The sequence below is a fragment of the Oenanthe melanoleuca genome, chromosome 3 (genome assembly GCF_029582105.1).
Source record: "Oenanthe melanoleuca isolate GR-GAL-2019-014 chromosome 3, OMel1.0, whole genome shotgun sequence".
In the NCBI taxonomy this organism is placed as follows: domain Eukaryota; kingdom Metazoa; phylum Chordata; class Aves; order Passeriformes; family Muscicapidae; genus Oenanthe; species Oenanthe melanoleuca.
This window is the reverse complement of record NC_079336.1, coordinates 19,480,850-19,495,586: the sequence shown is the minus strand read 5'-3', so window position 1 is coordinate 19,495,586 and position 14,737 is coordinate 19,480,850. Positions and strand designations below refer to the sequence as shown.

The window sequence follows — 14,737 nt, the reverse complement described above, 5'->3', positions numbered from 1 at the left end:
GTGATCTTCTGATGATAAATGAAGATGACTGAGTCCATTCTCTACACTACAATTAGTGTTTATCTCCAAAAATACGACTGTGAATCAGCCTTCACACTTAGAACATTTGTTTTCATCTCATCCGTTTCCAGGGTTTCTGTTCATTTTGAGATGCCTTGGTGTCTTTTAAGTAGAGAAGAAACAAAGGACTGCATGTTTTGAAGTACTGAAATAAATAGGAGGAATTTCTTGACATGTTTTCTCATATATTTCACATTCCCAATGCTTATAATATGAAATGGTTTATAACTAGAGCAGATTTTGAAATGTTAATCATTAGCATATATACCAGGGTGTGCAAAAGAGCGAGTAAAATCCTGGAAAATATCTTAGCAACAACCTTGTTCTGATTTAGTGCTTATTTTACTCTTGACAATCCCTACTCTCCATTTTAATTCACATACTTTGATTATTCTTTTGCTGTCATGATAAAAGACAGATATGAAGTTCATAGCTACTAGTATTACAAGAGTCTTATTCTTTTCATATCCATGTATTTTCAATTGCTGACTAAATTTTTAATCTTGAAATCAGTATTTTAAAATTCATTTGAATTTATAAGTCAGCATTTTTTTTCCCAGTGCCTACTGACATGCTTGACAACATTTGTCTTGTTTTAAATATGTCAGTGGAAAAAATAAAACAAAAAATTAACCAAAACTCAAGAGCCCCCAGCTATTTTCTGGAAAAGCTTAATTTCCAAAGTTATATATTCATTTATTTATTTATGTATTTATGTATTTCAAAATGCCCATCTGGGAAAGGAGTAACATACTGTGAGATGGATTAGTGTACTTGTGCTCTTTTTTTGTCTCTGCAGACAGGAGTTATAGATGTGTAGTAACTCCAGTGCTTGACAGATGTGCAGGAATGTTACAGATGTATAGGAACCCCGAGGAGTTTGGGCTCTCTGTGCATGTGAACACCAACCCTATTGGCACATGTCTATCATGCCAGGGCTTTTTAAAAGGACTTGTATTCACTTGCATTCACTACAGGTACACTACACAGATCATATATCCCACAGATACATCTCAAAGACACATCCCCAAGACATGGAAGCCCTAGGGTGGGTCCATTTGCACTTGCAGTGGCACTGTTGGTCACTCTGTACCTTTGTTCATCCCTCTCTGCTCCTGTATGAAGCTCTCTTGGCAAACATTCTCCCATCAATGTGTTAAAAGAGTGGAACAGTAAAAAATGCACAAATTAACCATCCTGATAGCAAATTAACTAATGCAAATAAATGCAAATTCAATGCATTACCCTGGCATGGCATGCTAACGAGAAAACAAGTCATTTAGTCAATCAAGGAAATATGCAAATAAAAAACATCCTTTTCCAAGGTACTTTGATGCAGAAGTCTAAAAGAAATTAAATACTGCAACTGTACTTTGGGTGCATAAATTACTATCTGTGTAGTTTGCAATAAGAACATTCTACCTCGTGCTTTTTATTCCGTCCAATCTTGGCAATAGCAATATAAAAAATGCATTTCCTATTTAAAAATACTACAGAAATGTATTTTTTGCACTAATGTGATGTTTGAACCTTAGTGCTGAAAAAAATCCCAAACAACTAAAATGTACTCAGGATACTGTTGAAAAGTCAACCTTATCTAAATGTCAAATAGTACAACCAAGCAGTTTGTTTTTCTTGAAAGATAATAAACATGTCACCCTTCTAAGACCTGCTGTTGCAAACATTTGCCTTTCTCCATGTGTGCATCTGAGGACTACTGCTACAGTCCAAGTGTCAGATGACAAGTTGCTGTGGAAAATCTACTGCCTCCATGGAAATAATTTCATGGGTGTTTTTGTGGATTATAAACACATATTATGAAACACAGCACAAGAAGGGTCAGGGCCCAGTCAAAATACTGGTCAGCACCTGTAGTAATAAACAGGATCAAGCAATGAAATCAAAGTTCCTGAATTGATTGCTGGAATATCAGGACTGACCAAATCAAGACACCAACATTGATAAATACCACTATGCACAGTTGCTGTAAAGGAGAGATAAGAACAACACCAGATACTATTCCTTTCTGAATAGTAAGTTTCAGGTTAGGTAGGGCTAAAAGGTACCAAAGATTGCCTTGCTGCTCCTTTGAACTTTTCAGTGTTATCGCCCAAGCTCCTTTTCTGAACAATTTAGGATACACTAATTACTTTGTAAAACACTTGAAAAGTAGCAATGTGAATATTTTCCCTGGTTGTTGAATTGAATTTTACTTTTCTGTATCCGAAGAATCAGAAGCAAAAACTTTTATATCAAGGAAATGGACAAACAGCTTTCTGGCAAAGCTGATTCCTTCCCATTAGTCTAATGCATTATGGAAGAGCAAAATTACAGCATGCTAAAATGTTAACCTGTAAAGTTCAATCAGCAGCTGTGACATGCTTAACCCAAACACTTTTCTATGACTATATTATGAAATTAATGGAAATGCAATTACTACTTTTAAAGAAAATCATATCCTTTCTTTTATATTCTTGTATATTTCTAATATGCAGTCACTCACTGGGCTTTTTACATGGACAATTACCTTCTCAAGAACTATGTTGCTGTCTCCACAATACCTATGTCAAAATAAATGTCAGTTTCTCCATCGCTAATCTAGCAAAAGTGAGCACAAAAGTGAACCCAGTGATGTAAAAGGGGATATTCATCAGAACAGAAGCCTACATTTTCCTCTAATCCTGTCTCAAAGGGCTTCACACTCTTTTCAAGTTCAGCTTTCCGATTTTTATTATTACTTGGTATGTCCTAAAAATTTTAACAAATGACCATTTCTAGCTATCTAGTACTTACCATTTAGCAGAAGGAATAGCAATCAAAATTTGCATTTGGAATTGTCTTATTTCATTTGCTAGAAACAACAGAACTTGACTGAGCTTTCCACAGTCTGACACTGTCAGGTGAAATAAATATTGTGGGTTTTGATGGACAAATGGAAGAATGCTCAAAGACTGTGTTTGTTAGTGTTATTTTATTACTTGCCACCTCTAATTATGCTGTGTCCACAGCAGAACATTTCTTTCTCTTTTTTGATGCCATCTTCCAAGTGCAATTAAAAGGGCAAGGATCTCTTTTTGAGTAGAATACTTGAAGATCGAGTGGCTTTACACATTTTCCAAGGTCAAAAGAGAAATATAATGGAAAAAGTACAGTAAAGCATTTTAAAGCTGGTGAAATTCTATAAAAAGGACTGTGAATTCATGGAGGGAAGGAGATGAACATGCTGTTCACCTGTAGCTCTGCAGTATAATTTTCATATCAAGTGTTAATGACAGCTAACCTCCCTAGAGATTTATTCATTCATTTTCTCCCAGGTACAGTGTATTAGCCGGAGACTTTTCTGCAGAGCCATGATGGGAATTGCAATTAACGCTAAGCAGCCAGGGGCTGTTTGTTGGATTATTAGAGCGAGTGAAGCTGAACAACCCGTTCTCTGCTATTTATGGAAAAGAAGGTGAGCAATTCATCAGAGACAGATGTCAATGACGGGCTACCTGGATGCCTATAGAGGAGCGCCGGCTCTTGAGGAACTCCTCAGCCTTTGTCACGAGGATGGCCTTGTCGCTGGTGCGAATGGAGCCGCCCTGGCTCTCGGCCGCGTGGCGCTGGGCAGCCGCCGTCTCCAGGGCCAGGTTCATGGCCTTGTTGCTGTCCAGGCTGTCGGTGGAGTTGTACATGGCCCGGCCGTCCTGCGGCCACGGCGATATCCTCTGCGCCCGGCTGTCGTGGTACGCGTCCTGCGTGGACTCCGTGCTGCTCTGCGCCGTCACGGAGATCAGCGGCTTGGAGGTGGTGCGAGGGGGGACTGGTGGCGGTGTTTTCTTGTAACTTGTATAAGTTACAGCTGTGGAAAGAATTGAAAGGGAAAAAAAATAAGCAGAGAGAAAAAAAAGAAAGGAAAAATAGAAAGAGAGAAATGAAAATTATTCAGATGGAAACTTGACAACAGAAATCACCTTAAGATTGTGCTACTTAAACTTATGAAAGTGTAATGTAGTGCCCTTCATGAACCTCACTATTATTTGGAAGTGTCACTCAGAGTCAGAAGGCTGTCCACAGAAACATTTTGCTTCAACAAGAAAGAAGGAACAGGTGGAAATGGGAGTCTCAAATTACAATGAAGATCAAAGAGAGTTAGCAAGGATATGTGTGTTAAGGTTTGTGCTGGGTAAGTGGACACTGAGGCTCCTGAGATTATGGGATCAAGCTCATAAAAGAAATAAAGGAAGATTATTTCCTTCCTGTTTTTATCATCTGAACTGTGAGCTTTGTATGGATACAGAATATTAAGAAAATAGTATCAATATATTGGAACAAAATATTATTCAACAAATTCTACTTTATGGTATACCACACTTTAAACTTTTAAAATCCTTCCAGGTACACTGGTTGGAATTAGGCAAGGTTGGTTACTTGTGCAAGAAGCGTAAATTTTAAAAATATTCACAATACAGTTAATAAAAGGAAATTCAAGGCACGTTAAAAATATTGTAATATCTGCAAAGCTATTAAGACTTTGATGAGCCGAGCAGTTATGAGGCTGGTTTAACACAGATTCTCTCTGCCAGCATAGGGCTCAATAAAAGATCCAAGAAAACTCTATAGATGCAGAACTGTTCCAATACTGCTTCCTTACAAAATTTTAAAAATTTCATTTTCATTTCAGAGATTAATATTTAGTCATGAATATCACACAGCTGAATTTTCTAATTGTCTAAGCCCATTATGCACTTTTTCACCTTTTTTTGGTACTAATAAGAGTATTTCTGTTGTGGAAGAGTATTTTCCCCGAAGCACATATAGTCATAATTCATAAAATTAGCAACTGATAAGAAAATGCATTGTGGTATATCTCTCTTTATTCCTGCATGGAGAAACCAAGTCCAATTCACTTCCTATATAGTTACAGGAGTAAGTTTGCCTCTGTGTAGTGCTACTAAATGGATTGACATTGAAACAGTGACTCAGGTGACCTTGGAATTGGGGTTACTTGAGTCCAAAAAGGATTCTATAAGAGCTTCTGTTCCCATTACACCAGTATGGGCTGATGAGCAATGAAGTCAGCCTCTCCAATTGTGTATTTTTATATAAGGCTTTGTTGTAGCTATCTGGAATGAAGAGATCAGCTCAGGAATTAACACCTTGGACTGCTAAGTCTGTATCACCAGGCTAGCCTATGTGAACAGTGAGTCTAGAGAAAGCAACTCTTAAATGTTGACTCCTGATAGTCATAAATAAAATTGTTATCATACATAAAGGAAAGAAAGACAGAGCTAGGAAAGAAAACCTCAATTTAAAGAACATTTTGAATTACTATTGATGCTACTCAATTCTGGTAGAGATTTATAGCCTTGCTCTGAGCTAAATTGCTCTAACAGAGTGAAATATGTAAAACATATGAAACATGCTCATCAGAATCTGAGATGGCTTTTTTTGAAGTGCCATTTTGTTGCCCTATCACCAATCTTATCTCCTGTCAGTTTTGTAATCAGCAATTAAGAAGAAAGTAAAAGCTGAATATTTTTCAGATGCTTTAGGGAGTACAGAAAGTTCACAGAAGGGGGAGGCTGTAAGGATCAGAAATTTAGACAGTCTAATGAACTCAAGCAGTGGGTCTGAGGAATGTTTCCACTAAGAGAGTTGCCAAAATACTGCTCCCCCACCTTCCTCCTGCAAATGTAGATGCAAGTGATCAACATTAGAAATAGAGAAAATGTGGTGAAATAGGGTGAACAATATCCAGCACAGGAAGCCAGTTTTACCTGTAACATAAGACAGTTATCACTGTGATAACTACTTTACTGTTTTTCACATCTGACTTCATGTAAAAGAATAGCAGTGAATAGTCAAACATATGGTTAATGTGATAATGAAACATCACAAGCAGGTATATCCCTGCTAATTGAGCAGCAGATCACTTGTCTCTCTAATGAATATGAATGTTAAACTGCTGTTGCAACCCTTCATAGCTGACTTAATCTTCATTTGCATTTCTGAAGAAGAAAAATTCTCCCTGTGGCAAAACCAAAACAATTTCTTGCCTTTTTTACTTCCCCCCGGTTCCTCTCCCCCTAGGATTGACTATTTTATTCTAAAAAAAGTCTGATTACTTCAGCAGAGTGACATGATTTAAAGCCACCAAGTATTAGAGTAACTGCAGTGTTCTGGCAAGCATTTGATCATGAACACTACGCAGAAATTAAAAATCCCACAGATGTTCAACAAGTTCAATAAGCAGAAGAAACTTCCAGTAGACTAGAAGTTTGTGAGAAACTGGCTACATGTTTACAGTTAAATATGGCAGGAAGAAATTAAATGAATTCCTATACAGTCACAGAGATTAAATATTGAGCAGGGAATAAAAAATCCATCTCTACACTGTTAATGAATTCTTATCTGGAATAACAGTTTCAAAGACAGAAATCTGGGACTAATTGGAGATTAACAAAATCAAGTAAAAGGACAGAGAGTCAAATCTTGCTACCAAATTCTATTTGCTTTAAACACTAAAGAGGTTCTAGTGAAGTAAGTGGGATAACTTGGCATGTGTTGCTGACTTCAGATTAGGGTCTTGTTAAAGAAGAAAGTAAAACAGTAGTCCACAGTTTACTGTTCATGCTTGGGTTCAGATCTCTAATAAATAAGTACTGCCCTAAGGTCTGAAGCATGAAATTTTATGTCACTTGCAAATTGTTTCAATTAGTAATGGCATCTGAGAATAGTCCTGTTATCAAGAATAATGCTTTTCTATCAGTTCTTGGTCCTGGCAATCACAGATAAACACATTATATATGGGAAGAAACATTTCCTTCTCCTAATAGAAAAGGAACTTTTTATTTATCATCCACTTATGCTGATGGACAGTGGCTCCTGTCAACATTGCATCATAAAACATCAATCCAGGATAACTTCCTGTTGTTTCTAGTGCTGACCAAAGATTTCTGATTTCTTTAGTTTTCTAATTTCTTTAATTTTTTAGTGGTTTTAGTGTGCATATCCTGGACATTCCTGATATTTCTCTCCTGCTGCTGAGCAAAGAGGCTCAAGCAAAGTAAAAGCAACAGGCCTCTGCAATGCTGTTAATCAGTTTGCAAAATCTTTAGCTACTCTGAAATGCAAAGAAAAAGAAAGTAGATGGCACAAGACATAAATATGTCTTTTTACGAAAAAACTAGAAAAAGAAACTAAAATTTTCTTTCCAGTTATATTAAAAGGCTATTTTGATATATAAAGCAGAATTTATTTTTTGCCTAATTTAATAAAGTGGAAAAAATATTTTTAAAGTTCCTAACAAACATGCTGTCTCCCTCTATTAGCTTATAATAATCAAAAATTACAAAAACAGTAAAAATCTGTTCTAGTTCTAAACCATATGGGTATTTCAGACTCCTATTTGAATCCAAGTATTAACTGCTTAGGTACTTGCTCCACTTCAACATATTTATGTGCAATTGGCTCCACTGGATTTTCCTTTAAGAAAGGGCATTGTTAGAGAAATGGAGAGAAAAAAAACGTGGTTCTGTGCTGCTTCATAGTGGACCAGATTCAACAATGATGCAAACCAGGTATAAATTGTCCAGGAGATAGGAGAATGTAGCAATGCAGCATAACATGCATTGATTTGTCACTCAGTCAGGAAAAGTGTAAAACATCAAGTTAGTTTTGGAAGGATCGATACCTGAAGTGCCAGACCCTCACATACACAAGATTGCCCAGAGTGCCAAAGCTGGCACAGAGATGGCTACAAATGACCTGTTCTGTAAACCACAATGGTTTTTTTTAATGTGGTGTGTGATGCCATCCAGGCAGCATCAGTCACAAGCAAAATATCAGGTGCTATGGCAATACCATAGAGTAGCCAGGAAGACAATTCCAGCACTGGAGAACTGGCAAATGGGTGGTTTGGGTATACACAGTAGAAACACAAGGAAGATTTCCAGATAATTCATATGCAACAGTTTAACTGATATAGCTGGAAGCAGAACAGAATATCCCTCTTAATCTGCACTGTATTTGCCTAAACTTGCTGAAAGTTACTGTTGTCACAGCCATAGAGGTCAGTTATTCTGCCCATATTTTGGTGCAAAAAAAGTTTATACTAGAAATAAAATTACTAAAATAAGTCAATTTAGATATAAGACCATATATTAGACCTTCACAGACACAAGGCAGTAGGAGAAATGTGATCTATTTGATGAAATAGCAGTGGCTGTAGGTGACATTCAGAACACCTTTCAAAAGGCAGTTTTTAATAAATCACCACTTTTGGTCCATTTACAAGATACAATCACCTGAGGGGTTTTTACAAATCAATATAACCATGAAGCACTTAGTCAAAATAACATTATTTAGGCTGAGATCACAAAGTTAGCTGGATGAAGAATTTACATGAAAGCACCATCAATTAAAGGAAATGGTTGTGGCAGGAGTAAACTGGATTTTCTGTTTTGTCGGAGGTATATTCAAAAGGAGGATAATTTCTCTGCAGGGAGCCTGGAGCTGCCCTGGAGGCAGAGGTCCCAGGGGAAGGTTGCTGAAGGAACACAGGGCTCCTCTGAGCACCACAGCACCAGGAGAAACATAATGCAGATGCCCAGGCTGGTGCTAGAGCTTCTGCTTTGCACTGGGAAATTCAACACCAACCCTGAAATTATTTCAGAAGAAGAAAAAGAGACCTTCTCATAGGGAAAGGCAAATCCAATCCTCTATTAAAAGAGTAGTCAGTTTTTGGAATTGTCCTTTGGTGCATACTGCTCTAGCCAAAGGCTTTGGAAGTCTCAGCTAACATGAGTGTCCCTGAAATGCCCTGAAATCTCTCCACTGTTCTCCATCATGGTCATTAGAAAATCTGAGTTACTCCTAAAATAAAAATGTACATATGGATGCCTAACAGTTACTTCTCAAAACACAGAATGATGATCATTAAAAGGACATTAAGAAATCAAAGGGGACTTTTGAGGAAAAAATCTCAGACACTAGAAGAGCCTATTTCTTATATGAAGAATTAATTATTTGATGCTTTTTCTAACAAAGTATGAATGTCAAAAATAAGAATACAGTTTAAAAGAGGGGGTGTTGGGACACATCTTTTTATATATGTCTCTTTACAACTTCCATCTACACCAATCTCTGACTCCAGCCATCATTAAAAGGAGACTATAGTGTCAAACAGGCCAGTTTAAATGTAAAGAATAATCAGCTTTTCTCAGTAAAATTCTGAAATGTTAGTAAGGGGTTTCCTTCTTGAATCAGTAATACCTTTAAAGTTCAGTCATAACAAAAATATTTTAAAATGCTTAATTTTAAAATATGTAGCCTCTGGTATTTAATTAAGAAAAATGGATCTGTTAGAATGAAGACAAAAAGGTGGAATCAGACTTTGGATTCAAGTAAATCAGTAAATCAGTCTGTTTGGATCCAAGCTTGCCATTTCAATGTGTGCTCTATGTGACTGCCTCAAAACCTACACTGATGATTGGGGTCTCTACTTTCTTCTTTCAGTGCTGGAGCAGTTATGTGCTCAGGCTGCACAGAAAAAAAGAGAGATTTGCCCATTACCTGATCCTAGACAGGCCCCTGAATGTAAATCAAGTCCTTCAGAGTGCTCCTCTAACACACCCACTTGTACTTAAATTGAAATATTGTCTGTATGTGGGTGTAGGGCAGGCAAGGCAAACGTGTCACATACAGTCCAGGGTTCTCCAGCCCTTTCCTTTGATCCTCCCTGGAAAGATCCACACCTTTGCTTGCTGATCTGGTGGTGAAAGATCCTATAATTTCTGAGGGCTTTCCATGTTCAGGAGTTTCTCCATTTTTAAGGTAGTTGAGAATGGGTTTTTTTAATTGTAAGGATATTCAAACCTTGCAAAAGTAGTCATTAAAACTTACCAATGTCATACTGTGATTGAAATTCAAGAGATAATTTTGGTTTTAATTTAGTTAACTTTTTAAATTAAATTCTGAATAAATGTCTCTCTAACATAATCAGGGAGATACTTTTGTGGTTAACCTTTCTGCTTCTTCCCTTTTCTCATTCAGGCCTCCATGATGAATCCTAGCCAGTAAAGAGACCAGAGAGTTTCTCAGTAGGGAGAGTCTCGAGTTTGGTTATCTGTGAAAAGACCCTGTCTATTCCTTTTGAGATTAAACAGTAAGAAACAGTTAGATATATATATATATATATATACATATATATATATCTGACATGGAAAAATATCACTGTGATATTTTTATGAGATTTTTGTAAGGACTGCTTACACCTGGATGGTTTTCATCAGCACAGGCTGCACTTTATTTAAACTATGTATATTAAAGCGTTGCCTGGATATTACGCATCTATAACTTTGTAATCTTTTTTTCTGTTGGATCATTTTACATGTCTTGTGATTAAGTTAACCTGGATATTTGTTACACCCTAAAGTCAGATGCTAATTGGTAGTTTCATGTTGGCAAAGTCTGTGAGGGCAAAATGTTGCATTTATTCTGTGCTAGTATTTTAAGTAGGGTCTTTTAGTGACAGTGAATTACATAGGATCTTCAAGATAGTTTTTGGGAACTATACATGGGAATCCATCTCACATCAGTCACTGAAAAACCCTAGTCATCCTGGTCTAAGTTAGTTGTCCAATCACTTTTAGAATTACTGTGAGAAAAATATGCAATTCTGGGGGCAATTCTTGCCCATTTTAGATGCTTATTTTACCAGGAAATGAATCATCCTATGCTTTTCTCTGTCAGCCATAAAGACAACCAAGGACAGCCAGCTCAAATTAGGACATCTAAGTTTGTCAGTTACCATCACTGCAAGTGTTCAAGCAACAAGTGGGCCTAGTGCTTGATTTAGTTGACATGGTGATGTTCAGTCATGGGTTGGACTCGATGACCTTGGAGGTCTTATCCAATTTAGTGATTCTGTGGTGCTATGAAATACCTAAAGGGATGAGAAAAACTCCAGCCCAAAGCTCTGTTCCTGTGACACACTGGTTTGGGACATAACCTCTCCTGTCTTTGGTTACCAGTGTTCTCTGGAAAGGTGGGAGCTTCATCTCCCCTGCTCCTCCTCCGCTGTGAGCTGCATGGTAAAGCAAACCTGAATGGAATTTGTCTGCAGTAATGACTGAAACCCAATTTCCAGCACCTTGATCCCTTCTGCTGAAACGACTACATAGCAGCCAGTAGCAGATTTACCCAAGGTATCTTTGTAACTCCAGACAGGAATGAAGGGCAAACCTTCTGTATTTCTGTAATTTTTAACATTAAATACAAGTTTGAGGCACTAGATTAGACCATGCTTTCAATCCCATTGAAAATGTTGATATTGAAGTCAGTGGAATCTGTCCAATTCATACCAGCTCAGGATCTGGACCATTATATTAACATATTATTGACACAGATAAGAACTATGCTTCCTATATATAACTTTTTTACAAAGTTTTTCAAAATAATGCATCCCTGAGACGCTGCTGCCAAATAAATTACATATAAAAAACCTATTTTTAAGCAGCATCTGTCTTTGATATCTCTCTGATAAACAGAATCTGTGCAGCACTTTTAAAAACTACTGAAATCATTAGTATGACACATAACCTCAATTAAAATTTACTGGAATAAGGCAAAATTACTGGATGAGGGTTTTTTTTAAAAAAAAAAAGAAAAAAGAAAAATCTGTGTGGGTGACAGGTTAGTCTCAATATTCAGAGTAGATCCTTTTAGGCTTCAATCCTGCACATCTATCTGATTTTGTACAGGAAACTAACAATTAAGTGGAAATGTGACCACTAAATTTGGAAAAAGCTGGAGCCTCTACAGTCTCCCTGGAGAAGAAATGTATAAAAGGAATTACCATAATTAAGTAATTCAGTGTGCAAGATGTTACCTCCATATTGAGAAAACTTAGGTCTGTAGGCAGCTCCATGTTACATAAATGATAAATATGTTTTGACAGTGTAATTAATGTTAGTCTCAAAACAGAAATGCAAATCAAACAAGACATCAAGATCAGAAACCGTAGGCCTTTGCTAAAATTAAAAGAGATGTGGGCAACACAAACCTCATAGATTGCTGATGGACTGGTTACAAAGGGTTCTATTTTAGATCAGTTAATTAGCAAGAAATTACAGCCTAACCAGTATCCTGTAGATGGCACAGCAAAGTGCTGACAGCTGTACTGCTCTTCTAAACAGTTCTTATGTGCCTCTAAAATACTGAAGTTGCATTAAAAAACACCTTCTCAGTTTTTCAGTTACAGGAAGGAAAAATGTTCCTTTAACTATATTTCATTTTCAAAATGTATGTGCAGCTTTTCAGGAATACAAACTGCATTTGTCCCATCATCAACACAGTAAGAGACAAAGAGAAAAAATGTTCCAAACAGTAAGAATCACTCTTCTTGTGCCATTCTTTTCACATTGAAATAAAACAAAAAACTGAAAATGTTTTTCTGCAGAATTTCTTCTTGAATGCCCACGTAGCCTTCTCACTCAGTTAAATTAATTTTCATCAGCCTCCTAAACACCCTCATGAATGTTATGTAGGCTTATAATTGGTTTTGTTTTTTCTTTTTTCTATTCTCTTTCTTACAGTAACTATGTGTAGCTTGTAATTTTATTTAACTTTCAGTAAGGAATTTTAAGATGAAGAGGATGAGAAAAACAAATTTTTATTTTGTTTCTCAAAAACCCTTAAGGAAATATTGCATAATTTTATCACTATATTATGATAAAAATCTGCATTAAAGAAAGAACTTATGTGATTACTAGATATTTTAAACAAATGCAATTTAATGCCTTTAAACGATTAATCCACAGAAATTACAAGTCTGGACACAAACCCAGAGTGCACTTTTTTGTCAAACCCATTAGCCATTTTACCTAAGAAGCAGATGGATGGAGTCAGTATGAGTGTCAAAACCAGTGCTAAAAAAGCTACTTGCAGGCTCCCAGCCCTGTATTAAGGTATAGAAAAGGATGCTGCTCTGTTTTGACCTCTCAGATTTATAAGTCAGAGGCTGGCTCTCTCAGTTTCCCTTGGTTTCAGTGGGACCCAATTTTAACCTTAGTTTTCATCCTAAAATGCAATTTGAATAGGTTTAACTTTTGCCTTAGATTAGTGAAAATTAGGTAGCTATACAATGCTATCATTGTAGGCCATTTTAATAGACAACAGAGAGAAACAGGGATATCCAGAGCACCACTTCTTTCATAATGGGTACAAGTTATAAAGGGCATATATATCCAGTGGCTATAATTGGATATTATAATTGGATATTTGACACCTACATTTTAGATATATGTATCACATGAGATGAACTTTCATGACTGAAATTTGTATAGTTTCTTTGACTGGGGGAAGGAGACAGGGAGTGGAAATACATATATTTTTCTGGACACAGGAATGTCCCACAAGGTAAAGAAATGCATATAAAATTAATGTTGATGTGTCCTTGATATACTGTGCTCATTCTCAGAAAGCCAAGTGGTATTTTACTCACTTCACGCTAAGTATCTTCCAAAACTCTGGATGTCCTCTAGTTGCCCTTGAGGAGTAGTAGTGTGCTGTTGGGGTTACTCTGGTGTTTGTGGTTTCCAGTGTGTAATTTTTAATGTACTATATATTGAGACTGAACCTTGGCCTTACAGCAAGTAAGACTTTGTCAGGAACTATCAAAGTGCTATTCATTGACAGTAAAACACCTCAGTGTAGGTTGAGGTTTGTTGATTCTGTGTTGGTGCACAATAGGATCCATACACTGTATTCAGTCTGAGTGTAACTCACCAAAATATAGGTACCAAAGCCTTCCTCCCTAAACAACAGCTTCTTGTCCAAAATGATGCAATTCTCTTCTAGGTGCTGTGTAGGTGTCTGAAATGTCTCAAATGGTACCAGTCAATTGCCTTTGAACTAACCAGAGTTTGTTGTCATGGGGACTTAGACAACTTATATTGCACAAAAGCATCTATGTTTAGTTGACTTGATCTGAAGGCTAACCCAACACAGTTCAACTAACCTGTCTGATCAAAGGCTAATTCTGCCAGGTTATGCCCTAGGAATTCACCAGTTTTAGTGCCTTTATTTTTTCTGATATTCTGGAAAAAATCTTTCCAGTATGTTTTAAGTATCAGGTTTATCAATTGTCTTTCTAGGGTAGATCTGAGTCTGAAAAAGTTCCCTGATGCAGAAATGGCTCAAATGATGTTTGTATCACTGGCACAGCATATCATTACTGCTCCTGACATATATATCTTCAACAAAAACCAGGACTGAACACATGCAGAGCTTCTGAGAAGACTCATTAGTGGTTATTTTCTTTCACAGGAGGAGAAGCATAGGTGGGATCCTTCCTTCTTTTTCAGTGCAAAGGAGCACGATGAGCTGGTGCTTCCAGGGTCACCCATCCTGTGCTTCCCTCAGCTGCACAGACAAAGCCCTCTGGCAACCTCAGGGTGAATAGCTGGGCTGAGATTTACATCTGCCACTGTCAGCTTCTACCACATCAGGAAGCAGTGAATCACCTTCCTTGCATGTTATATTTTTCTGATAATTTTTTTTTTAATCATACAATACCATAAAGAAAACATAGCTGAGAAAACTGTGAACAGAATAGCTTTGAAGCCAAATTCAGCCAGGGGAGGCAGCATAGGTGTCCTTTTTAATAAAAAAAAAGAGCCAGATGTCTGGC

At 37.0% G+C, this 14,737-nt stretch overlaps 1 protein-coding gene across 7 annotated transcripts in view; it reads right to left on the bottom strand.

Moving 5' to 3' along the window:
- The window catches only part of DLGAP2 (DLG associated protein 2), a 440,625-nt gene that overhangs the window by 28,302 nt on the left and 397,586 nt on the right, over positions 1–14,737 (bottom strand). For all 7 annotated transcript variants that reach the window (XM_056488339.1, XM_056488340.1, XM_056488336.1 and 4 more), the window contains one exon: positions 3,555–3,904. In XM_056488339.1, the coding sequence (XP_056344314.1) occupies positions 3,555–3,904 (350 nt within the window). The remainder of the gene's footprint in view (positions 1–3,554; positions 3,905–14,737) is intronic.